General features: G+C 39.1%; 1 protein-coding gene across 3 annotated transcripts in view; it reads right to left on the reverse strand.

The window, feature by feature from the left end:
* Positions 1-27,844, reverse strand: part of Rps6ka5 (ribosomal protein S6 kinase A5) — a 185,651-nt gene that overhangs the window by 40,003 nt on the left and 117,804 nt on the right. For all 3 annotated transcript variants that reach the window (XM_060388048.1, XM_060388047.1, XM_060388049.1), the window contains exons 6-9: positions 22,207-22,290; positions 20,114-20,217; positions 5,462-5,612; positions 1,621-1,782 (exon numbers count right to left, since the gene is read on the reverse strand). In XM_060388048.1, the coding sequence (XP_060244031.1) occupies positions 1,621-1,782; positions 5,462-5,612; positions 20,114-20,217; positions 22,207-22,290 (501 nt within the window). The remainder of the gene's footprint in view (positions 1-1,620; positions 1,783-5,461; positions 5,613-20,113; positions 20,218-22,206; positions 22,291-27,844) is intronic.

Consider the following 27,844-nt stretch of genomic DNA (forward strand, 5'->3'; position numbering starts at 1 on the left):
AGCTGGCCTTCAATTCCCTGTGTGGCTGAGGATGACCCTGAACCCTTCATCCACCGGAGCCCTGGGATTACAGGTGAGTGCCACTACACCCAGTTTCATGCAGAGCTAGAGACTAAGCCCAGAGCTTCCTGCAGGCTGGACAGCACTCTACATCTCTGCTCTTCGTTCCAAGACCTTAATGAGCTAGAAAGCACACATAATTTATTATTTACTGGTGATAAAGGCCCAGATAAAGCTGAAAATTTTATTAGGATAAAAAAAATCAGCATGATTTCAGTGTGAGCCTCAACAAACACAAAATTTCAAGCATGAAATGAATACTTCCTCATAAAAAACACACATGGGTTGGCTGTTTTGGTGCATACCTTTGATTGCAGCAATGGGGAAGCAGAAGCAGGTGATCACTGTAAGTTCAAGATTAGCCTGCTCTATATAGTGAGCTCCAGAGGGCTACCCCGTAAGACCACTAAAACAAACAAAAACCAAAGTCCTAGAACTACAACTTCTCCTGTCTCAAAAAAACAAAAACAAAACAAAACAAAACAAAAAAACCAAAAACCAAACCAAACAAAAAACCCAATCCCTCCAGAAAAACAACAACCCCCCCAATCTAAAACAAACACATAAAAACTGTAATAAATCTGCTATTTAGCAATCTGTAAGCTTCAGTATTGTACCTTAACATATCTCTGCATTTAATCTTTTAAAAAACATGACTAATATTATTTTTATTTATTACAAGTTATTCACTTTGTATCCCGGCTATAGGCCCCTCCCTCATCTCCTCCCTCTCCCACCCTCTTCCCTTCTCCCTCCCATGTGTCCCTCCCCTAGTCCACTGATTGGGGAGGTGCTCCTCCCCTACTATCTGACCCTAGCCTATCAGATCTCTCATCAAGATTGTCTGGATCCTCTTTCTCTGAGGCCTAGTAAGGCTACCTCACCATGGGGAGGTGATCAAAGAGCAGGCAACTAAGTTCATGCCAGAGACTGTCCCCTGCTCCCCTATTAGAGAACCCCCAAGGAGACTGAGCTTCCCATAGGCTACATCTGAGCAGGGGGTCTAGGTCCTCTCCACACATGGTCCTTGGTTGATGCATCAGTCTCTGCAGAAACCCCTACTTAGCAATTAAAAACAAGGAAATCATGAAATTTGCAGGCAAATGGATGGAACTTGAAAAGATCATCCTGAGTGAGGTAACCCAGAAGCAGAAAGATACATATGATATATGCTCACTTATAAGCGGATATTAGCCATATAAGATAAACATACTAACTATAGTCTTAAAGAAGCTAAACAAGAAGGAGGACCCTAGGGAAGATGTTTAATCCCCATTCAGAAGGGCAAACATTGGAAGCAGGAGAAGACAGGGAACAAGACAGGAGCCTACCACTGATGGCCTCTGAAAACTCTACCCATCAGACTATCGAAGCAGATGCCGAGACTCATAGCCAAACCATGTGCAGAGTGCAGGGAATCTTATGGAAGAGGGGGGAGATAGAAGACTTGCATTTCGTCTTGAAAAGATTACAGAGCCCTGGCTTTCCGATGCTGACAAACCACCTCATCAGGGAAAACTGCCTTTCTTCTAAAGCATGTCTGGTGCACTGGGACTTTACCTGAAACAAGCGCTCAGAGCTCTGTGGCAGGGCAGCTGGAGAGTAGGTAGGGTCCATCTCTGTGAACTCCTCAGCGAAGTTGCTCACATCAAGCTCATCCCGGATCACTGGCTTGAAGGGCGCAGGCACTTTTTTGGCAGCTAAGTCATCCCAATTTATTTTCTAAAGCAGAGAATGAAAATTGGGACAGAGCAGAAATTTAAAAAAAAAAAATGTCAATAAAAATACATTACGAACAACAAACATAATTAATTTTTTTTAAGACACAGTGTCACTCTGTAGCTCTGGCAGGCCTAGAACTCTCTATTTCAGTAGTTCTCAACCTTCCTATTGCATGTGACCCCTCATGTTAGCCCCAACCATAAAGTTATTTTCATTGCTATTTCATAATTGTAATTTTCCTACTGTTATGAATTGTAATCTGTGTTTCTCAATGGTTTTAGAGGACCCCTGTGAAAGCTTTGGGGATCACTGACCCACAGGTTGAGAACCACTTCTCTAAGTAGCCTATGCTAGCCTTGAACTGTTCTCTAACGGCCTCTGCCTCCCAAGTGCTGCGTTTAGAGATATGTGCCATCACACATGGCTAAGACTTTAATTGCTAGTAAATGGGATTAAAAATAAGAGTGCACATTTCAAACTAAGGATTAAAAATAATATTTTTCTGGGAAGGATCCCATTTTCAGTCTGCAGCATCTGGAAGGGGCCTGCTGCTTTCTCACTGCAGGAATCTCAGTGCCCTCTAGGGGGCACCAACACACTCTGATTCACCTTGAGAGCTAAAATTAGTTTTGTACTGAGTCTTGGCAGAAAAGAATTAGGCCAAAATTAAAACTAGCAATCAACCAGTGACTTCTTCAAACCATAAAATACTGTTACAAAGGGCTTAAATGTATTCTGTGAATGTGATCCCAGCTCCTATTTTCTAGGGTGCTCACTGAGCTCTCCCCTTACACTGGTTCTCCTTTGGGTTACCTGGACAGATTACAAAGTGAAAGTGCATGAGTCAAGTGTTTGTATACTGGAGGTTTAAACAACACTGTCATAGCAGCTTGATTCTCATTCAACTCCCATTCAATATTTAGATACTGCCGCCTGTCTCCCCCCATACACACTGCCTGAGTAACTGACATGTTTCATATCATTCAAATTCAATCCTCTGTTGTTTCTTTATTCTCCTTCTGTCAATTAAAATATCCTTAGTAACCACCAAATTGAATTTTGAAGATTTACTACTGCAATGTTTTCAATATAAGATTATACCATTAAGAAAGAAAGAAGGATCATCAATAGGAATGGTGGTGATTTTCACTTAAAGATAGATTTCTCAGTCATGGGGAAATGTGAAAACTTATATTTGATGAAACTTAGCAAACTGTTTTTATAATAAAAATCATTATGCTCTCTTATAAAGGAAAAAGAAATAATTAAATGATGTGTTTAAGCTTTTCAGTTATGGTGAGTGTTAGAGATAATTTATCTTTTTAAACTTGAGGCCCAGAAATAAGAACTAACTATTTTTCACTGAGGCATCAGTTGGCGGAAGTGTGGATTAGGATACTGCCCACTTTCTGGCTAGTGTTCACTCCTCTGTGTGGCTTTAGGCTTCTATTACAGGCATATGCTTTATACTTTACTTAATGAAAATACATTAAGAAAAAAATCTAAGCTGGACAATGATGGTGCATGCCTGTAACCCCAGCACTTTGGAGGCAGAGGCAGGTGGTTCTCTGTGAGTTTGAGGCCAGCCTGGTCTCCAAAGTGAGTTCCGGGACAGCCAAAGCAACACAGAGAATCCCTGTCTCAAAAAAATGAAAGAGAGGAAGAAAGAAAGAGAGAGAGAGAAAGAAAGAGAAAGAGAGAGAAAGAAAAGAGAAAGAAAAAGAAAGAGAAAGGAAGAAAGAAAAAAGAAAGAAAGAAAGAAAGAAAGAAAGAAAGAAAGAAAGAAAGAAAGAAAGAAAGAAAGAAAGAAAGAAAGAAAGAAAGAAAGATTGATTCCAGGTCAGGTGAAATGGCTCAGTAGAGTAGAGGTGTTGACTGTCATCAACATGACAGTCTGAGTTTGATCCTCAGGTCCCCACATGGTTGAAGAAGTAGCTGGCTCCCATGAGTTGTCTTTCACCTCCATATAAGCATGTGTGCATGAACATGCATGTACAGTTGCATGCTCTCTTTCTCTTTTTCACTCTCTCTTACACACACATTAAAAATTCTAAAAAGAATCTTGAAAAATGACAAACTTCTAGAGTAAAGGAGTAATTTTCTTTAAAGAAACACCTTGTTACCAGAAGAATGTTCAATATGTAGAAAATTGAATGCTATTAACTATTCTTCCCACCTCTACACCATTACAGAGAAAAGATCATTTAGAACTTTCTAAGTAGACTTCTGGTCTACCCCATCATTTAAAAATGAAAGCAACTATGTAAATTAAAATTACTATTCCAAGCTATCAAGAAGATAAATACTTCCATACTAAAATATTCACAAGCACTGGGAACAGCATAGAAAAACATTGTAGAAAGACAATGGGAGAATTTTGTTTGAATTTTACTTACTTGTTAATTTTTAAGCCAAACTATGAACAAGATGTAATGTTTATTCAAAAATTAATATTTCTCAGCCAGTGCACAGTACTGTTCATTTTACTCTAAATGTGTTTGTCATCGTGTGCTGAACTTTGTAAGTTTCACAGTAATACTTTTAAATGGTTGGAGAGACTAAAATAAACATCTCTGCTCATACAGCGATGTGAAGAGATCTCATTTCAATAAGGAAACCACCTCCTCGCCCCATGCAGAGGACAAAAATCTATGGCCTCATGCACACAAGGCAAGTGCTCTTCCACTGACCTGCACTCCAACCTTGCTTCTTTATATTGAAAAGGCAATAAACAACACTATGAAAGCTCACTTGAAATAATTATTTCCTCTTTGCCTGCTATACTCTGTTCATCTGTTTGGTGATAATAATGTAACATTTTACAGAATAAAGCCACATAACGTGGATGACTGCTCCAGTATTTAATGAATACTCAGGTCATGATTGTTGATATGTGAAGTTATTTAAGTGCTCCCTGTTCAGGATTTTAGAAACCAGGGCCACGGCACCCCAGGTTTTACCGTTCAGACTGAAATTACTAAGCAGCTCAGCCACCTGCCAACATTATTTGTTAGCCTTTACTTGGAATAAACTGAGAAAATGAAATTGGCAGATGTGCTAGTGCTCTGTGCAATAGTGTCACCTGGCTTTTTCATAAGAAGAGCACTGTTCAGAGCAAAGAAAGCAAATGGCAACTTATGCCATGTCTGAGAAGCAAGCAGGCTCAGAACAGTCTGAGATTTCCCTGGGAAGAAGAGGAGATGGAATCAGTAACCAAGGGGAACCCGGTGCAACATCTCATGAACGCAGACAGGAAATACACACATCCTCAGCCCACGTGCAAACCCCAAGTCACCTACAGAAACTACCCCCTAGAACTTGTCCAGCTGTGTCCAACCTGCAGCTACACACAACCCTCAATGCCCACGAACAGGCACTGTAAACCTGAGCAAAGCTTGAGACTTCAGGGGACAGTATTTTTGGCAGCTCAGTTGTTTTCCTCTCAGGCACGCCCGCTGTAGCTGACAGCATCCTGCCTCAGTGGCAGAGGTCGGACATCACTATGGAGAAAACGACCTTCCTCACTCCTACTGCTCTAGGGAGAAAAGGCCATTCAGGTCTACACCTGTAGAATTATGGTCCTTCCTAAACATTATCTGTCGTAAGAATTAGGGGACTAAGGTAGGTGAGATGGGGAAGTGACCAAGAGGATTAAGTACACTCCTTTTCCAAATTTCACCTGAAAAAAGAGGTGTTCTTTGATTTCCTCCGCATCCCTTGGGCCACATCCCAATCGCTTCTTGGGATCTTTCATCAAAAGACGCTGAAGCAGGTCTTTAGCTGTAGCACTCATTTCCTGGGGATATGGAGGCTCACTCTTTAAGATTCTCCTGTGGATAGATAAAATTTACTGTTTAAAGTTACAACAATGGATACTTTACTAACAATGAGTATGGTGAAACATTCTGAAAAGAACTATGTACGTGAGAAAAATATTTGAGACAAGAGGCCAGAGAAAGGGCTCAGAGGTTAAAGGCACTTGCTGCCAAGCCTAAACATCTAAGCTCAATTTCTGGATCCACAGCTGTCCTGTGACCTCCCCTCACGGCTCTCCCCCCAAACAGACAGACAAACAAACAACAATCAATCAATCAACTAAATAAAGTGATGAGCAGGGATTAAAGGAAAACCACTTGATTATTCTTCAGTGTAAGTCAATCTTGGTAAGAAACTATTATCTCAAATATTTCACTAGTGAAAATTTAAAAAGGGGGGATACACCTTTTAAAAAGAGGCTAGAATATACCTCCCACACACAGTTCAGAATGATCCTGACTAAAGTCTCTAAACAACTCTTTTCTTTTAATTTTTTTAATTAATTACACTTTACGTCCCCCCATAAGGCCCTTCTTCCTCCCCTCCCGATCACACCCTCCCACCCCCTTCTTCACGCATGCCCCTCCCCAAGTCCACTGATAGGGGAGGTCCTCCTCTCCTTCCTTCTGATCATAGTCTATCAGATTTCACCAGGAGTGGCTGCATTGTCTTCCTCTGTGGCCTGGTAAGGTTGCTCCCCCCTCAGGGGGAGGTGATCAAAAAGCAGGCCAATCAGTTTATGTCAGAGGCAGTCCCTCTTCCCATTACTATGTAACCCACTTGGACACTGAACTGCCATGGGCTACATCTGTGCAGGGGTTCTGGGTTATCTCCATGCATAGTCCTTGGTTGGAGTATGAGTCTCTGGGAAGACCCCTGTGCTCAAATTTCTGGTTCTGTTGCTCTCCTTGTGGGGTTCCTGTCTTCTCCAGATCTTACTATTTCCCACTTCTTACATAAGATTCCATGCACATTGCCCAACAGTTGGCCATAAGTCTCAGCATCTGCTTTGATAGTCTGCAGGGAAGAGCCTTTCAGAGACCCTCTGTGGCAGGTTTCTAGCTTGTATCCTGTTTTCTTCTTCTTCTGATGTCCTTCTAAACAACTCTTAACAACTTCAGGTGAATTAATTTAAGAGACTATCATCTCTCCCCATCAATTCTTCCCAAGGATTAATAACCTTAAAAACCCAAAGAGAACTAGGGAGGTCAGGCAGGACAGCCAGAACCATGTGACTAACAGCTAAGTTTCTGCAACTAGACCTTGGCTTCTCAGGGCTGAAAGCATCTGCTTCCGCACGTGCTTCCACAACACAGTCCAGCAAGCCCACGAGGGGTGGAAGTCAGATAGAGAAAAGTGTTTGCACTATGGGAAACTTAAAAGACAACCAAGTTTGTTGTTGAGAAATGTATTCTATGGTCGTCTTCTAAAAAGCCTAATCTGAGTTTATGATTAGTAATGAGAAAAATAATGAGATCAGTGAAATGGAGAACCTTACCACAGTAGACATGATAATAAGCTTCATTATTTTGTTTTACAACAAGATCCTATGCTGTATGTGTTAATAACTATTACAGGGCCAGGGAGACAACTCAGAGGAAAGCCCTTGGCTAGTACGAGTCCCTAGGTTTAATATCCAATACCACAAAACCTAACCTAAACTAAACAAGCAAACAAAACCAAAACACCAAACAACAACAATAAAAGCAGGTAGGAAAAAAGCCTAAAATTAAATGTATAGAAGCATAGTTCGGTCAAACCATGGACTGAGAGGCCACAGGGAGGCTAAAGGCTGACTCTGCTCTGCCCTTTACTGGCTGTTTGACCTTGAGATAGCCTAATGGAGTTTTCTCACCTATAAAATGGAAATAATAAAAGCATCTACCTAAAAGCAGTATCATGAATGAAAAGACTTACATAGTGACCAATGCAGTACAGGGCACAGAGGAAATGCTTAATAAGTGTGAACTATTATTACAGTCCCTCCTTCAAACGTAACCATAAAGCAGAAGAGGAGTTGTATCAGCTAGCCACAGAGGATCATGAAATGATGCCAGAACTACAATTTTGGCAGAAAATTATAGCCATGATTTTAACATCAAAGCTAATTCTTCTTCTATATCTCTATTCTGGGAACCAAAGAGAAGACTGGTGCAGAGAAAAAGAGAGAAAGAAAGAAAAAGAAAGAAAAAGAAAGAAAGAAAGAAAGAAAGAAAGAAAGAAAGAAAGAAAGAAAGAAAGAGAAAGAAACCATTTTGCTCTTGCTATCTAATTGTCCGCTATTGCTCAGTGATTGCAAGGTTTTTAGTTCCAGCAGAGGCAGGCCTCTCCTTAGATATATTTGAGAAACTGGAAATCCTTTCTCAAAGAAAAATCAAATACAGCTTTTCCTATTTCTATACTTTTGCTGTACTTTTTGGAGGAAAGAATTCCTTGTGTATAGAACCACAATATAGACAAACACACTTTTGGTTGCACCCCTATTGTTGCATCAGGAAAGAGAAACATGCACCATGGCTGATGTCATCTTAGGTTGCAATGTTTGATGGAAGAGGAGAGCAGCAGCCAGTTCTAAAACAACACACAGAGCACAAACACCCACCTTTGTGGGCATGTCAACAGAGGAGCATCTGAAAACAAGAAATGGCTCTGCTGTGATGCCCACACTGGAAACAGGCTCATGGGACAACAGCCCAAGTTGGGAGCTTGTGTCAGACATGCCTGAAACAATGAGGGTATGCAAGAGAGCACAACCCACATGCACTGAGCTGACAGGTACTGGTGAGGTAGGGGCACAACATTAAGAAACTGGGCTGAAATCTGAAAGAATTTCTGCTGAAAACTGGTGAAGAAGTGTGGAAAAGCACAGGGGTCAATCCCATATGACAGTGTGACCAAAACCAGGAATTAACTTGGCAGTTGGTGAGATGCACCCCTCCTCAGCTTGGAGAGGATGAGGCATGAAGAAACCTATGGAATGAGGGTGGTAAGGTACTACTTCATTTTGGTGTGTGAAGTGGAGAAGGTCAGAAGCCTACTCCTGTTGCAAAGGTGCACGGCCAGGATGGTTCCTCAGTCAGTGAGGAGTGGTGAGGAAAAAGGGTTTATTGAGCCTTTACTCTGTGGGAATATAACCTCAGACTTACCTTTCTCTTACAATGTCTTTCAGCCTATTGGATAAACCAAAACAACTTGAAAGGGTGGGATTATTTTGGCTCACAGTTTCAGTTTACAGTTTACTGGCTTGTTACTAGGACCTCAGATAAAGCTTAATACGTTGATCATGGTGGGACACATGTAGTGGAGCAAAGATGCCAGTCTCATGGGGACTGGCAAGCAGAGACAAGAGGAAGAGCCCGGACAAGATACAACTTTTCAGCGCCTAATTCCTCCAACTGGGCCGCACCTCCTAATATTACCATAATCTCTCAAAAGTGCACCAAACACTAACAGAGATCAAGCTTTCAACACCTGAGTCTGGGAAACACTTTCTATTGAAACCATGACACACAGGTTGTGTCTTCATTCAACTTTGCCACTTTTCTATTTCATGACAACATTGTTGGCTCTTACAGTCTGGTTTCCATGTGTTCCCAGAATCACAGAATTATTTATAAGCCACCTGAGTTGGAAAGTTTTCAGTAAACCTCACTCTCATCTTTTGCTAATACTAAAAAGGAAGCTATTATGGGGTATCCACTCAACAGTACATTATATAGTCACTGCAAACTTATGTTTATAAAGAGTTAGTGATTAGAGAATGCTTACGATGCAATTTAAACAAGAATTTCTAGTCTGAATGAAATATCATACCAATGAAAAAGTCTAAAATTGTCTATTAGAACATCCAGTTTGAGGAAGGGCTCATTAGCCTTACTCTTAGATGAGAAGCTAATTGACAGTTGATGGCTTCTTGGGAGAGAAAGTCAGTTTTCTGTAAGGTTGTAGCTCTGGTAGGTCACTACATTTGAGTAGATAGTCCCATACCCATGAGTTATGAATAGCACAAACTAGACTTCATAGGTTATTTTAAAAAATGACAGGGTAGCTCTAGGAGAAATTAGGGAGAGGAATGAGAGGTAAATACGATTAAAATACCTTGTATATTAATTCTCAAAGAATAAAACTATTATCTTTTTTAAAAAGCAAAGCAAAATAAAATAAAGTCCTGCTTATTTTTGGGGTAGTATCTGTCTGTCTGTCTGTTTTTTGAAACAGGGTCTCATCTCATGTAGCTCAGGATAGCTCTAAATTGGTTATACAGGTAAGAATGATCTTGAACTCTTGATGCTCCAGCTCCATGTCTAATGTACTGAGATTACAGGCGTGCATCTTATGCCTAGATCTGCGTGTTATTACTGACATCTTCTATTGTGCATGTTTTAAACTATTATAAACATTACTTTTAGAATAGGAATAAGATAAACTTAACTTCACAGATTCACTAAGAGAAGACAATGAGACAAGGAAATCTAGAACTTTCCACGCAGAGGCCCTAGGGTGCCACTATACACAGCTGTCACCATCTGCTCTGCAAGGCATTCTCTTTCCCCCTCAGGCACAGCCCACACTGTAGCTCCATTATGATTACCTCCCTGACAACCTGGTTTCTAGGGAACCACACCTCTTTTGTACTTTCAGAGCGTCTTAGCACTCGTGCACATTTATCAAAACTCCTGATGTGAATTTTCATGTATTTGTCCCATATCTTCCTACACGCTACATAACTTTACTTAGGACAAGGACAAGCTATTTATATTTTGCTTTCTCCTTAGTAAAATTTCTCTGCAAATACTCCACTAATTAAATCTATTTTCTAATGTCCATAGGCCATACTTTGACAGCCTTTTATCAGAAATAAGCCCAGAAAGGACAACAGCAGCATAAAAATAAGCATTCCCAGGGAGACAGTACGAGTAACTTCCCAGTCACCATGTACTTGGTCCCTGTCCAACCTCACAGCAGCTGGGTCCTTAGGACAAGTGCATGACAGCAGCGACTGCTGTCTGCTTGTCAGAGTTGAGACTTTACCCAGGTATAATGTGGGTAACTTCTCACCTTAGATGCTCGCGTGAGTTTCTGTCTGAGTTGTAAATACAGTTATGTACTTTATAATGGCTTCCCAGGAAGCTATCCAACCACATATATGACAATGATCCCCAAAGCTCACACTGCCTCATGACAACATAGCCACTTAGTCAAAGTGCACATGTCTACATGCTGCCATCTCCCTGTCACTCAGTTGTGTGGCTGCATACCTCGTCCTATTTTCCTCTTGCACTCCATACACTAATGTCTTTAATCCAGTTCCTGGGATGCCTCTGACAGGTGCCTACTCCTGCCACCCCTTCCAGTAGTCAAGGAGATAATTCCTGTTTCTCACAGGTAGAAGAAACAAAGACGAACACATGTCTGACTGAATTATGCTGATAAGAGGTCACTGCCAGGCCCGCATATGTATATCTATTCTTAAACAACAACAAAACCCAGTATACTAGTAATTATTCTGCACATCACCCCAAAGCAAGACATCTGTAACTGGAACAAAATTTTAAGACTCAAATGAATGCACCATGATAACTGACAGATAAATGTGGAGAAAATATAAAACACACCAGAATTACTGCCTTCTTTTTCAGTGAGAAAGACATAGCAACTCATGCAAAACTCACTATATTAAAGTGATTCTCTAAAGAAAAAAGTCCTAGGCAGGGCAACAATAAAATAATTACCCAAAAGTAGGAGTTGGAATTTTTTTTAAAAAGTACACATGGTAGGCAGACTTTAAGTGTAAATCACTTAGTCACAGTTAGTTCTGAAGTCATAGCCCTTAGGTGTCTATTGGACTAAATGCCTTTCATGGTAAGGTTACCCATGCTTAGATGGAGTAAGCTGCCATGTTAGGCTAGAATACACAGTAAGGAAATGAAGACAGTCCTTAGCCGCCAGCAAGCAAGTCCACCAGTCTACAAAGAACTGAGTCTTGCCACAGCCATGTGAGCTTGGATACAGAGCTTTTCCCAGTTGAGCCCTGAGATGACTACAGCCTAGCCAAAACTCCTGACCGTAGCCTTCAAGTAGAAGATGTACCTAAACAATGCCCTAAATTCCTGAACCTTAGAAACTATAAAATGTATATTACTTTTTAGAGCGCTTTCAATACAGGTATCCTTGGTATCAGAACAGACTGGTTCCAGAACCCCAGGAATACAAAAATCTAACGATGCCAAGTTCTTAATATAAAATGATACGGGCATGGTATGTACATACAATTCATGCACACTTTCCCATGCACTTAAAATACCTCCAGGTTATTTCTAATACCTGATACAATGCAAATGTATAAACAGTTATTTACGCTGTATTTTTTAGGGGTAACTATAAGAAAAAGGCCTGAACTTGTCCATTACTGATGTATCTAACTATATATCTGTGGGTGAGGCTTGAAGGGCCTGCCTAGACTTTTGATAACACTTAAGCCTAGATTTAAACAACACTACACCCATAATAATATAAAGAAATAGTAATATAGTATTCTTCACTGAGGGAAAATGAAACACCAAATAAACATCTCATGACAAATTTCTCCATTTCAAAGGCAGAAAAATATAAGACAGAAAAGAAAATTGTCATGAGTGATGGAAGAGCAGTAGATAAACATTTACATCTTGATTTTCAGGTAAAAAGATGCTCATTTCTCATGGTTTTCAAAGCCCTGTCCTGTAGAAGCAGGCAGAAGAACTGATTCTCTGGAGGAGGCAGTATCTTCCTGTTCAACAGTAACACATGCTCACAAACAGCAAGCTGGTGGAAAGACATCAAAGAAACAAGAGCTCGGGAGACATACACACATGGATAAAGGTAAGAAACAGGTATACAAAGCTAAATGGCAACCATTCAAGTCTAAATTAACAAGTTAACATCTGTCTAAAGTGGTACCGAGGTGTGAGGAATCTCAAATAATTTCTTATGAGCATTCAACAGAAATGAAAAGGTTTATTCTACACGAAACTGTTTTCAACTCTCTGCAGTAATCATGTTACCAGTGGCTGGAGTCTGGGCCAGGTGAGTATGGATTCTTGTACTCTAATTCAAAGAGTTGAAATAAAGACTAACATAGAATGCAAAGGCAGCAAGGATGTTTTATTCAAAGCCAAGCTATAGAACAGGTCAGAACACACCACAGCAGAGCAGCAGGCCACAGAGTGAGGATACTCAGGAGCCCTGAACACTGTGTGGGGCTTCCTTTGATAAGGATCAAGAGAAGTATGATTACTAAGGGGCATAGTGCCACCTGTTCTCTATTTTGGTTGATCGCGTATGTCATATAAATCTACTGTATATGTCCTTCTCAATTATGTATCTAATTTTAATCAAACACACACCAAATTATGCATAAAAGTAATATGGTAAATAGGGGATTATCCCTAGGAGTTCACCTAAAGACACAGTTTTGCTTTATTGGGCATTCACCCAAAACTAGTTCAGGCTCCATCAATCATTGTATCAATTGGGAATACATCTGAAGACAAACTGTCACAGTCTAACAGTCAGACTGGGGAAAAACATGCTCCATTGCTCAGAGAGGGTCTTAGGCTGTCAAGTTCATTATCAGAGAAGGGGTATGTGCATAGCTTGAGCTGCATAAAGTCCCAGGTTACTAAACCATCACTTACGCTTGCCTGCTTCAATGTCCAGAAAGAGTAAGCAGAATTACTCTACATTCTTGACAGCACAGGACCCGGATTAACAAGAAAGATAAATTTGGCCTGTTTTAAGGCGGGGGGAGGGGGGAAACGGGACACGACAAGATATAGTTAACATAACTCACTATGGAATATAGAATCCATGACAATGTCGACCTAACATTTTCGGGGACAGCATGGAATAGGTAAGGAAATGCACCACCCAGGAAGAGAGTCTAACTTCAAGAAGAAAGTTGGACTCTTAGGTTTCCTTCTCATCTCAAGTTTTTACTACCTTTTGAAATTTTGTATACTAATACTCTTATTCAACATTTTAGGCAACCTGTAAACAATAATAGCAGGCAAATAACATGGAAAACACATTATTTTTGATCACGTTAAATAAGAATACAGGTAGTAAGCTAAATTCTTGAAGATCACAAAAATTAAGTAACAGGCAGGGCATGGTGGCATATACCTTTAATCCCAGCACTTGACAGGCAGGGGCGGGCAGATCTCTATGAATTGGAGGCCAGCTTGGTCTACATAGTAAATTCCAAGCTAGCCAAGTCTAGTAAGACCCTGTCTCAAAACAAAACTTAAGGAAAAAAATCAGTGAAAAAAAGCCTTCACCAATTAAAACACCTAGAGCAAGATAATAATATACTTATCTCAATGATACATTTTAAAGAGCATTCAGAATGATTATCTCAAAAGGAAAAGCTAGTGTAGGACAATCCAGCCATCAAAAACCACCAAATGATCACTTTAACACCAAGTTTTAAACAAAAATTAATTAACCTGACAAAACATATAACTGATTAAAGGAAGAAATTCCATTTTGATCTTGAAAAGCCATTTGGTCTAGCTTAAAGATTTCAGACAGATTTTGATTCACGATCTTTACTTGCTAAACCAGAATCCCAAATAGCTGATATAAAGAAAAGAAAATCAATTTAAATGTGAATGCTCTTGAAAAATTTCTGCTATCATAAGCAATTAGTTTCCTCTATAGGTAGGCAGAACTAGACTAAGAGAAAAACCATGGCCTAAATTTCCAGAATGATGGCCAAGATTTCCTATAATTTTGAAGCATTTTTCCAAAAATTAATCTAATTTTTTTTAGATGGGGATATCACAATTCTGCATAGGCTGGCTCCAAATCTGTAACTCTTGTGACTTAACTTCACAAACAGCTGGATTATAGATGTGAATCACCACATGCCACCTGAAGAATTTTCAAACTGTCAGAAAATTCATTTAAAATTAAGATTTAAAAATAGAATTTAGGATTTTGTAACAGGCATAATCTTGTCTGATTTTTAAAATGTTCCTGCTCATTTAAGTAAGCCGAAATACTGAAGTTTTTTACTTCTGAGTCTGCCCTGGAAACGGTACAACTTACTATTTTACTTTATTGCTATACAAAAGATACACAATAAACCCATACAAAGTGTTACTGGGTGAGGACTGCCTTGTTATGTATATGTAACTGTGAAACTGGCACCCACTCAAGATAGTGAAGAAACACATGCCCTTTCCAAGTTTCTCATGCTCCTTTGAGACTTCTTTTCTTTTCCCTTGCCAGGCCCACTCTAACCACCATTCTATTTTCTGTTGCTATAAATGAGCTGATATTTTTCAGAACTGGAATCATACTTACTGTATGATACACTTACACTCTACATTGTCACAATTTTTTTTAGATTATCCACGCCTTGTGTGTACACTTTTACCACTAGGTAGCTCTTTATTTGCATAGATACACCATAATTTGTTTATCTGCTTGTTGACTAATACTTGGGTTATTCCTGATTGGGATCACTTGCTGTACAAGGTTTTGTAAGGATATTTTTGTTTTCCCTTATATACACGTTAGTGCTAGAGTACACGGATCATGTAAAAGATGTTTTGCTTTAAAAAAAAAAACCTGCTCATTTTCTAACAATGTGGCATTCACACTGTACGACAAGGTCCCAGCCCTGTTCACGCTTCCTTGCATTTCCTATGTACTCTTTTTTGGGGATTGGGTTTGGGGTTTTGGGATAGGTTTTCTCTCCATATCCCTGGTTGTCCTGAAACTAGCTCTGTAGACCAGGCTGGCCTCAAAGCCAGAGACCAGCTGCCTTTGCCTCTGCAGGTGCCAGGACTACAGGCACCTCCTCCTCAAAGTGCTCAGCTTCCCCCCTGTTCTTAGTAGCATCTGGCTACTGTCTTTACTATAACCAGCTGAGCTACTATATGGTAGTGTTTCACTATGGTTGAATCTGTACTTCCCTAAAGTCCACTGACACTGCACATCTTTTCACATGTTCATTTGCTGTTCACTGATGATCTTTGCTGAAGTGTCTGTTCAATATATTTTATGAGCCACCATGTGGTTGCTAGGAATCGAACTCAGGACCTTTGGAAGAGCAGCCAGTGAACTTAACCTCTGAGCCATCTCTCCAGCTCACTATATTTTCTAATGGGGTTGGTTGTTTTCTTCAGTTTTTATATATTTTCTATATCAGACCTTTATCACATATATGATTTAAAAAATTTTTCCCAATCAGTGCCTTGCCATTTTGATTTGTTTAATGCTTTGAAGAATAAACATATTTAATCTGGAAACCATCTTGTTTATAAATTCTCTTACTGACTGTTCTGCTTAAGAGATTTTAGCTGGTTTTATATTGAACATTTGCCCCTCTCCGTCCCTAGAGATCAACAGCACAGGCTCTAAGATCAACAATCAATAAATGGGACCTCATGAAACTAAAGAGCTTCTGTAAAGCAAAGGACACTGTTGTCAGAACAAAACGACAGCCTACAGACTGGGCAAGGATCTTCACCAACCCTATATCTGACAGAGGGCTAATATCCAGAATTTTTAAAGTACTAAAGAAGTTAAAAAGCAACAAATCAAGCAATCCAATTAAAAATGGGGTATGGAGCTAGACAGAGAATTCTCTGTAGAAGAATACAGAATGGCAGAGAAACACTTAAAGAAATGTTCAACATCCTTAGCCAACAGGGAGATGCAAATCAAAACAACCCTCAGATTTCACCTTATATCCATCAGAATGGCTAAGATCAAAATCTCAAGTGACAACATATGCTGGAAAGGATGTGGAGAAAGGGGAACCCTCCTCCATTGCTAGTGGGAATGTAAACTTGTATAACTACTCTGGAAATCAATCTGGTGCTTCTCAGACAATTAGGAATAGTGCTTCCTAAAGATCCAGCTATACCACTCCTAGGCATATATCCAAAATATGCTCAAGTACACAACAAGGACATTTGTTCAGCCATGTTTGTAGCAGCTTTATTTGTAATAGCCAGAACCTGGAAGCAACCCGGATGTCCATCAACAGAGGAATGGATACAGAAATTATGGTACATTTATACAATGGAATACTACTCAGCAATTAAAAACAAGGAAATCATGAAATTCGCAGGCAAATGATGGGATCTAGAAATGATCATCCTGAGTGAGGTAGCCCAGAAGCAGAAAGGCACACAGTATATACTCACTTGTAAGTGGATACTAGACCTATAAGATAGGATAAATATACTAAAATCTGTACACCTAAAGAAGCTAAGCAAGAAGGAGGTTCCGGGATAAGTTGATCAATCCTCACTTAGAAAGACAAATGGGATGGACATTGGAAGTAGGAAAAAACAAGAAACAGGACAGGAGCCTACCAGAGCGCCTCTGAAAGACTCTACCTAGCAGTGTATCAAAGCAGATGCTGAGACTCATAACCAAACCTTGGGCAGAGTGCAGGGAATCATATGAAAGAAGGGGGAGTTAGTAAGACCTGGAGAGGACGGGAGTGCCACAAGGACCAAATATATCTGGGCACAGGGGTTCTTCTCTGAGACTGATTTTCCAACCAAGGACCATGCATGGATATAACCGAGAACCCCTGCTCAGCCCATGGTAGCTCAGCATCCAAGTGGGTTTCCCTAAGAAGGGGAACAGGGACTGTCTCTGACATGAACTCAGTGGCAGGCTCTTTGACACCCCCCCCAAGGGAGGAACAGCCTTGCTAGGCCACAGAGGACATTACAGCCAGTCCTGATGAGACCTGATAACCTAGGGTCAGATGGAAGGGGAGGAGGACCTCACCTATCAGTGGACTTAGGGGCAGGGAGGAGATGAGGGAGGGAGGGAGGGAGGGTGGGTTACAAAGTAAATAAGCTGTAATTCATATAAAAAATAAAACTTAAAAAAGAGATTTTAGCTGACACACATGGTATGTATTCTCTTATAAGTGGATTTTAGCCATATAGTACAGGATAAACATACTACAAGGAACAGACCCAATGAAGACAAGTAACAAGGAAGATCCGAGGGGGACACACAAATCTCACTTGGAAGAGGAAACAGAACACACGGAGATAGTGGTTGAAGGGAGGGAACAACGTAGGAGAGGGGATACAGAGAAATATGAGGTTGGAGACCAGGGGAGAGCAGGGTCAAGAGGACAGAAGACCTGTAGAGAAAAGAGAAACAGAGTGGGGGGCATTTCTGTGACAAGCTGGAGACCCAAGTCAGGGTAGGCTTCTGGGAAAGTCTGAGGGAGACTCAAGTAGAGACTCCTAGTAGCAGAGTCCATAGAAACTAAAGAGGACACCCTCTACCTAGACTAGTCTCCTAGCAGAGGTGGTGGTGGGGAAACACCAACCAACCCACAAAAACTTTGATGTAAAATTTACCCTGCCTACAAGATGTTCAGAGACAAAAAAAGGGCAGATAGAGAAGAGAGTGAGGGAATGCCCAACCAACGCAACCAAAGACCTGCCCTATCAGAGTGCCAACCTTTGACACTATAAATGATTCTCTGTTTAGTTTGCATACAGGAGCCTGATATAGTTGTCCTCTGAGAAGCTCTACCCAGAAACACCTCAAAACAGATGCTGAGACTCACAGCCAAACATTGAGTGATGTGTAGGGAGTCTTGTGGAAAAGTGGGAGGAAAATAAAAAACCTGGAGATAACAGGAGCTCCACAAGAAGACCAACAGAGCCAACTAACCAGGGCCCAGAGGGACTTGCTGAGGCTGAAGCATCAACCAAGGACCATGCACGGACTGGACCTAAACCCTTCTACAAAATATAGCTACTGGGAAGCTAAGGGTTCATGTGGGTTCTCAAGTAAGGAAAGCAGGACTGCATCTGACACAGACTTTCCTGCCAGCTTTTTGATCATTTCTCTCTGGCAGGACTGCCTTGCTAGGCCACAGGGGAAGATGACACTCTCAGTCCTGATGTGACTTGGAGTGGACGGGAAGGGTACTCTCCTTTTCTGAGGAATATGAGAGGAGGGAGGAAAGGAGAGTGGGACTGGGACGTGAGGTAGCATGGGGCTACAACCAGGATGTAAAGTGAATAAAAAAAATAAATTAAAAAAGAAAAAAATAGCTTATACAAGGCCACAATGAATTTTAGAAAATTAATTTTGTAAGAGAGATTTAAGTGCCACAGGACACAGGTCAGAGGTAACTTTAAGGAGTTCTCTTCCATCTTTATGTGGGTTTTGGGGATTAAACTCAGGTTCCTAGGCTTGAACAGCAAGAATCTTTAGCTGTTGAGATATCTCCCAGTCCTACAGATTTAAAAAGATGTTTTACAGTTACAACTTTCACATTTAGGCCTACTATTTCTTTTGAATGCATTTTTTTTTCTATATAGTAGTAAACATTTATTGAAAAGCATGTTTTCCCTTCTGAGCAGCAGTGGTTCTAGCATGATTTAATGAAAAGTCTTTCCCAAAGTGACAGGTATCTGAACCTTTGTCCAAAGTCTCTTGCCTGAACCTTTGTCCAAAGTAACATACAGAGTTACTTCTGGGCTCTCTATTTCTGTTTAGTTTATCTTATTTTCCCATCCTTCCTCCCTCCTTTTTTTTTCTTTTTTTTTTTTAACTTTTAACGAACAGGTCTTGCTGTGTAGGTAGGGCTGCTCTAGAATTCGCATGTTGATGAAGCTAGCCTTGAACTTGTAGCAATCCTCTTGTTTATCCATACCAGGATTGCAAACACGCAAATCATCCCCAGTATTCACCTGTTTGTCTTGATACCAAAACCAAAGTGTGCAATTATTACAGTTTATGATAAGTCTTGAAATTAGCTTTGTTCTTCTTCTTCAAAGGCAGTCTGGCTAGCCTAGGTCCTCTTCATTTCTACCTGAGTTTTAGATAAGATTACCAATCTCTATATACTAAAAACAAGCAAACAAACCCAGTAAAATTGTAATTGTATTGAATCTATGGATCAATCTGGAGGAAAATAACTATACTGTAAATAAATAACTATAAAATAATAAAAATTTTATTGTGTATTTTTTCATATAACAATACTTTAGCAAATCTCTGGGCATATCTCTTCTCTCAGACATTCCAATCAGCAGCACAGATGTCCAGCTCTCCCTAGACCTGTGGTTCCATTTCGTCAATGTCACGTGGGTTTTGTCCCTCTCTGTGTAGCACCCTGGGTGCTCTTAAGGTAGTGGTATGGGGCAAACTTGGGGCATACCTTGTTTATTTTCTGTATCTTTGAAAGCACTGCCCTCCATTGCCAGAGGTTCAATGTCTTTAAAACTGTTGTTTCACATTTTTCCCCATTGTTAAAATTGTTTCGGGCAAGAAGGCAAACTGAACCCTGTTATTTCATATTCATTTTAGTGGATGCAATATTTATTCTGTCAAATCTATTCCCAATGCTAGAAAATTCAAGTAGAAGTAGGACAAAAACAACACTGCGACTGTGATCCTTGCTATGAATGCACAGAAGACTCTGGAAACGTACAGGGGGATGATTGTATGACACCTGTGTAAGTCTTACCTAGATATCTCAGCCTGGGAGTTTTTTTCTCCGTCAACAGTGAAAGGAGATGCTCCAGTTAGTAGCTCATACATTAGAACACCTAAACTCCACCAGTCAACTGCCTACAAAACAATAATAATTTCATTTTGTAGAATTAACAACTAAAATACATATTATAAATAAGAGGACCAAAGTAAAGCTATATACTTTAAAATATTTTACAAAAACATTTTTCACAGCTTTCTTTGCAAGGAGTATTAAGTTAGTACATGTAAGAGACATCTAGAGGACAAATGTCTACATATACCCAGAACAGAAAGTGCTTTAATGATTTCTTAAATCAGTTAGTTTTATCACTGTTTACTTAAAATTTTTAACTTAAAAATGCTTTTCTAAAAGTTAAGATAGATGGAATATTAGGTTTAGTATCTGGGAGGAAAAAGTATCAACCATATTTTATAAAGTTCTTTAAACTCAAAGGCAAAAACATAAGCATCTCACACAGGGTATTAATTTTAAAACAGCCCCCTAAAATTAATTTTTAAAAATCAATTTCTCTTACAGAATGTGTCTAAATATCCCCACCATGAGGGAGATTTAAAAATAATAGAAGATAAAATGTACCCTAAACTGGAAAACTATTTACAAATACAATTTCTGAACAATAAATATTCAAGAAAGAATATTTTTTGGCTAGTTATTTCATGGATCTTAGTAATGCAGAAATTCTAGATGTAATACAAAGTTTTCATATTTGAAAATTGGTTCCATTAAGCTCTCAACTGCTGAGCCATCTCTCCAAACCAGTTCCATTAAGCTTTATTAGATAACTTTTAAAATATAAGTTATAAATTCTGACTAAACTTCACAATAGCTTTAAGTTATACCATGAAGCAAATTAAACTAGCATTTCAACTCTTGAATTCATAGAAGCAGTTCCAATGGCAGGTGAGTCAGTGCTGTCAGAATGTCAGGCACTGGGCGTGAAACTATGCTGTTTGGCTAACACAGATGTGAATCTGATTCTAGCCAGATTCACTAGAATCTGGGCCAGAAACTACTGCCATTCAAACTTGGAGAATGTCTTGATAGACATGGAACTGGTCTTCAGAAAGGAGACCAAGTATTTACCACAGACACTGGAATTGTATATGGTGTTTTGAAAGGAGAGGAGGGGAGGAGAATAAGGACAAACCAGCCAGAATTCATTTGTAGAATGTTATTAATAAATTAAAACTGATAGGAAAGTGTCACCTTTTAATACAGGATAGAAAGATGACCTAGATTTTATAATGACTTAGACCTGACAGCTTCTTTATTATCTTCATGGGCACAGGAAGAGACAAGACAGAAAAAACCTGAGCTCTTCAGAGGGCTAGGAAAACAGACTGTATTTTGAGTGTAGAATTTTCCTTTCAAGGTTGTGAAAAATGCTATTTCTGTTTGAAAATAGTCAACAAAGTCATCAATATCTTTGTGAAATTAAAGGCAAACTGGGAATAAAATTGATTTTCTTTGTCAGTGGCCTTTTCATATCTCGTTTGAAGGACATATTAACCAAAGTTGGCAAACACAAAAACCATCCATTTTTGTATGTTTGCTGAAGAACTTAACCATGCCAATAAAGCTGTGCAAAATCTTTCTCCATGATGCAGAGGGAAGCCATGTGCATAGCTTAGGTATTTAGTCACACCTCTGTATTATACTTGGTCCAAATGTGCCTCGTATAACAGAAAAGGGATGGATCTTTTTTTAATAGAGTCATGTTTGACATTTTGTTCAAGCTTACAGGCTCTTCTAATGGAAATAAAATTTAAAATTGTTTGAAGAGTAACTTCGAGATCCCAACCTTAACAAGAATGTCACAAAGCAAGAAACTTCATCAACAAAACATTAAAAGGAAAATCTAAAATGTCTTAAATTTTATATTTTTTCAATACAAAATGTTAAAACTCATAGTGTGTTCAAGTACACAAAACAGACAAATGAACTTAAGAAGTACCAGAAATATGACTCTGATTAAGAGTCTGTACTGGAAGTTATTAACTGGGATTCACCCTTATTGCACAATTTATGAAAATACACAAATAAGTATCAAAAGCAGAACATACCTTGTCATGTCCCGAATCACCCCCTCTGACAATATCGGGTGCCATGTATTCAATAGTTCCACAAAAAGAATATGCTCTTTCGGTCTTGAACAAACAAACAAAAAGCGGTTGTGATTTCAAGCTAGCATGACAAGTAATAATACAAGTCAGTGGTTGAGTTACAGCAGCAGTAGCAGCGGTATAATCTGCTGACAGACCTCTGTCCTGGGACAGACTTCTGCCTACTCAGAAGGGTCCTGGGTAAGCATCTGAGACAGGTTTCTCATGCCTGAAACACTGATGGTTATCATCCACCAACCCACTCACACATTACCCATTTATTAATGACTCTTTTGCTGTTGTTCTTGGTGCATGCATATTGCAGTTACTAAATTCTTTAATCATTCTTTCTAGGAATGGAAATATTACCAGTAAAGTAACGTGAATTAACATTTTAGCAAATGATATGCAAAACTGGGAAAACGTGAAGGAAGATCAAAGGCCAATGCGGAAGTATGGGAACCAAAATAGGAAACTAAGGTGAAAACATCTTTTCACCCATCACTTTGTACAGGCTGGGCACTGCTAATGGCATATTTAAATGATGAACAGAATTGTCTTGGGAAAAAATTGGTCTTTAATGACAGCCGTTGAGTTTTTTAAAATAAAACTCTAAAAATTTCAAAAGGGCTAATTTAATATATCAGCCTCAAAATTAGTTTTTTAAAAAAGATCTATTTATTTATTATTTATACAGTATTCTTCCTGCATATATACCTACACACCTGAAGAGGGCACTAGATCTCAGTATAGATGGTTATGAGCCACCATGTGGTTGCTGGGAATTGAACTCAGGACCTTTGGAAGAGCAGACAGTGCTCTTAACCACTGAGTCATCTCTCCAGCCCCTCAAAATTAGTTTTAAAAACTTAAAAAAAAAAATTAAAATGACCAACAGATCACCGAATGTAATAAAATGGAAAGCTAAAATTATCTACACTGAGTAAGAAAAAATTCTTCCATAAACACACACACACACACACACACACACACACACACACACACACACATTTATACAGCTATATTTAAAACATAAGAGTACTTTGGTGGCATTAAAATATTTCATCAATACCAGGTGTGGTGGTATACATACATCTTTAATCTCAGTACTCAGGAGGCAGAGGCTGGTGGAGCTCTTGAATTTGGGACAGCTTGGTCTACCTAGTGAGTTCTAGGCCAGCTGGGGCTATAAAATGAGACTCCATCTCAAAAAAGAAAAGAAAAATCAGAAAGCTATTTTTAAAGAACTTTGTTAGGGGAAAGATCTCTGATTTATACTTTATTCCTCCATCAGAGAGTTTTCAAGAAAAATGAACACTTCATTTCCCATTTTTAACTGTGAGGAACAGCTACTACTGCAGCGGTGACAAAGAAGTGACAGGAGGCTACTTTATTGGTTCAAGGTTAAATGCATTCACGGAAACAATGCTGTCAAGCACGATGAACTAAAACTATTCATCATAATAGACAGATACTTAAAAACATTAACATGGCTCATGATTTACTTCATTCATTTTAAATTCTATGGACACTGAAATATCCTTTTCCCTAGGAAATAAAAGGAACAATCCAGGTATGGGGCAGGAGGGGACTCTTGTTGTTAGCTGGCTGGCCTGTGTTTTCGAATAGTCAGTGTAAATCATAGAACACATACCACATCTCTCTGATTCATCATTTCATGACCAAATGCTGGAGGCAACTACCAAAAAGGTTAGCATTAAATAAAAACAATTTCTCCTGTGTATACAAAAGGCAACAATTTTAAACATTTTATTACATAGTAAAATGTGTATCAGGAAGTATTCATCAGATTATTAAAAATGTTTAAAATGTTCTAAAAAATTTCCTTAAAACTAAATTGTTTTTAAGTTAATATAACAATTATCTATAGCTCTTTTTTTGACACAAAGCAAAAAATACTGTATATCCAACCCCCAGAAGTATAGAAAAAAGTAATGAATCAATTATTACTTGATAGTAACCTGATAATAACCATTTTAAAAAGTTGTTTTTATTTTTTTGTGTATGAGTCTTTGCCTATGAGTTCATGCCTGAAGCCTGTGGAGGCCAGATGAGGGCAGTGGATCCCCTGGAACTGGAGTTACAAAGCAGCCACCCTGTGGGCACTGAGCATCCAAACCAGGTATTCTCAAGAGCAGCAAGTGCTCTGGACCACAGACACATCTCCCCCAGCTTCATCTGATATTATTTTTAAAGATGCCATCAAGACTTCTCTAAAACAGCAAATGCTAAGTTTTTTTAATTTAAAAAAAATTTACTTATTTTATATATATGAGTGCTCTATCTGCATGTATCCCTACATGCCAGAAGAGCGCATCAGATCTCATTATAGATGGTTATGAGCCACCATGTGGTTGCTGGGAATTGAACTCAGGATCTCTGGAAAAGCAGCCAAGTGCTCTTACACGCTGAGCCATCTCTCCAGCCCTGCTAAGTCAAGTTTTAGAGCACTTGAAAATATATTTTTCCATATTTAATAAGTAAAGATTTGATGAGTTTAAAGGTATTGCTTTCCTTAATTTTTGTTTAGAACTAGTTTTGCAGGCAAATAAAGTACAACTTTCATTTCCATTTATAGGTGGCTTTGCTTCACATATTTTAGTTATGCTGATTTCCTTCCCAGTGTAAGACAATAAAAATCAAATTTTAATTTGATAAAAACCTCAAATTTGGGCTGGAAAGATGGTTGAGCAAATAAGGGCAATGCCCACAAGCCTGATGACCTGAGTTTGACACCCAGATTCCTGTAAGTTGTCCTCCCATCTCTATATGTGCACTGTGGCATGTGTGTCCATACATGCATACACATACAATGAATAAATGTAGATAAATTTCAAATTGAAAGTCTTAAAAATCAGCATTTTCTTCTCTAAAACACTAAACACCTGTAACTTTGATTTTAAAAGTATATGAAATATCTGTATTGGTTAGTACCAGAAAAATGTGTCCTCACTAGTAGTCATGTTTTATTTTCCACATCCTTTTACCATAAATAGAATTTATCACTTTCCCTTGTCCTTTTCTTCACTCTAGCTCCTTCCAGCTACCTATTCAAACCCCTCATGTGTCCTCACTCTAAAGTATGTATGTATGTATGTATGTATGTATGTATGTATGTATGTATGTACGTACATCTATATATATAACCTTATTGAGCCTGTTTTTTGTTTACGTATATATGTCTTCACACTGCACTGGACATACAATAAGGGGGCTCTACTACATTCTAAGTCATGTTTCATTTTATCTGATAGCAACAACTATATATCTCATTCTTTATTATCTTAATATCAACTTCTACATAATGCACACATCATCCAAAGACAACATGACAATGAGTTTTGAAACAGTAAAAACAACAGAAATCAGAACTTGAGAGAGATAGCTAAAGGGTGTTCCTAGAAACTCTTACGTATTGTTTTAAAAACCAATTAGTAGTAATAACTATAAAATTCCAAGCTATGGAAAAGAACAAAATAAACTTACAGAGAGAGTAAAAGGAACAAAGGAACTAATTAAAGGAGTGGGAAACCTTGGGGACTGAGTGGAGCATTTCTTAGAGAAGAACAAGAGAAGGGAAACCCATGGCAAGACGATTGGGGCAATTATAAATTGTTAATATTGGTAATTGAAAAGAAAACATTACAGGAGTTTAACAAATATTTAAAAAGAAGGAAATTCTATGAACATATGAAGGCCAAAGAATTTTAGACATAATGTAGTATTTGATATAAAATTACAGCAACTTAATCAAAACTGATTCAGAATTAATGTCAAGCAGAATGACCTTCTAAAATAGCTCTGTTCATGTCATGCTACTCAGACTCTCAGCTATCTTGTCTGTACATAGCCACCAGAGTACATACAATGCCTTTTCTGGCCAATATAATCCTTCTTCCATATGGTTACATGCCCTTAGCCCCAACTCTTAACCATCCATATAACCCACACTGCCTCATTGTTTCACAAGCACTTGGGATAGTGTACAACTCCCTTACCTAGAAAACCTTCCCCAAGATATCTATGTGGACACCCTCATTTCCTTCACACATCACCTTCCTGGCAAAGCATCTCCAGGACAGCCTAGTGTGCCCTGATCCTTCCATCTCTTTCTTGATGGATCTGATTACTTACAACCTATTACCACATGGGTATTTGACTTACACACGTATTACTGTCTGCTGGCCATTTAGAGGGGAAACCTTTGATCTCCATACCTTGACTGAACAGTGTTCGGATCATTGCAGACAATGATTCAATAAGTCCTGAACATGCAGGAAAAAATGAAAGATGTTCATAACAGAAAATGTGAATGCTGAATCCATACAGAGTCATATTTTTGCCCTCTGACTTTCATATGCATATCCCACATCATGGACATGCACACATGTATATACACACAATGTAAAAAGAAATGCACTCCTATTATTTTGCTAAATGGACAAAGCAACAAAACAACTCCTAATGACATGTTACTACACCCATCAACGAATGCCTCACTCATCATTGAAGCTTTTTGCAGTAGATGACAAAACAGAGACCCACAATTTGTTAACATGAAGAGAATAGTTTAGAGTACTTGACCCTCTTGACCCTAAGTGTGATATCTCTACCACACCCTCTCTCAAGGCTCAAGGATCTATGTGAAAAAGGGACAAAAAGAAAGTAAGAAAGCCAAGAGCATGGTGGCATACGCCTTTAATTTCAGCTCTCAGGAGGCAGAAGCAAAAGAGATCTCTTATGAATTCAACAAGCATGATCTTTGTACAAAGCCAGCGTAAGGCCAGCCAGGGATACAAAGTGAGACCTTGTCTCAACATTCCCCACCCTGCCCCAAAAGATTATAAGAGCCAGAGAGGGTGGGAGTGGATCATTTCAAGGAAACTGTATTTCTTTTTTCATATACAACAGGGCAGATGCACACTTGAACTCACAGTGATTGTGACAGTATGCATAAGACATGCCAAAGTTCAAGTTGGACAAAATCCTAGCATGGAGGAGGGAGATGGACACAAGGTCCTCCTATCAAGGAGCTTTTGCACTTAATTGCTGCTGGGAGAAGAAAAGTCCATATGGGGTATATTGAGCACACTTCAGAGCAGGCCTCATGCCCACAAATAGTCAGCCAACATAAACTGGACTCCACGAGCTTAAGAGGAGAGGGAGAGAGAGAGGGAGGAAAGGAAAGAGAGAGAGAGAGAGAGAGAGAGAGAGGTAGATAGGCAGGGAGATAAGGAAGGATCTGGAAAGAACTGTGGGATGGGGATGGCTATGTTAAAAAACACTATAGAAACTGTCAAAAATGTAATAAAAATAGTATTTTACAAATAAATTTACAGAAAACAAACATTAATCATATATTTTCAATCTTAATATCCCAGGGCAAATTCTGCTAATTCCCCTGGGTTTGAAAGTCCCTGACATTCAACATAGTTTTAAGTAATTCTCATTTGCTTCTCATAAAATAAGTGAGACAATCCTATACTGGCAGATGCACCTCATCTGCTCCTGATGTGACCAGTGGCCCTCTACTGGACATAGCATGGAAATGCTTTCTGTGATCTCCAAGGCAGTGACC

Source organism: Meriones unguiculatus, chromosome 7 (genome assembly GCF_030254825.1).
Source record: "Meriones unguiculatus strain TT.TT164.6M chromosome 7, Bangor_MerUng_6.1, whole genome shotgun sequence".
Taxonomy (NCBI): Eukaryota; Metazoa; Chordata; class Mammalia; order Rodentia; family Muridae; genus Meriones; species Meriones unguiculatus.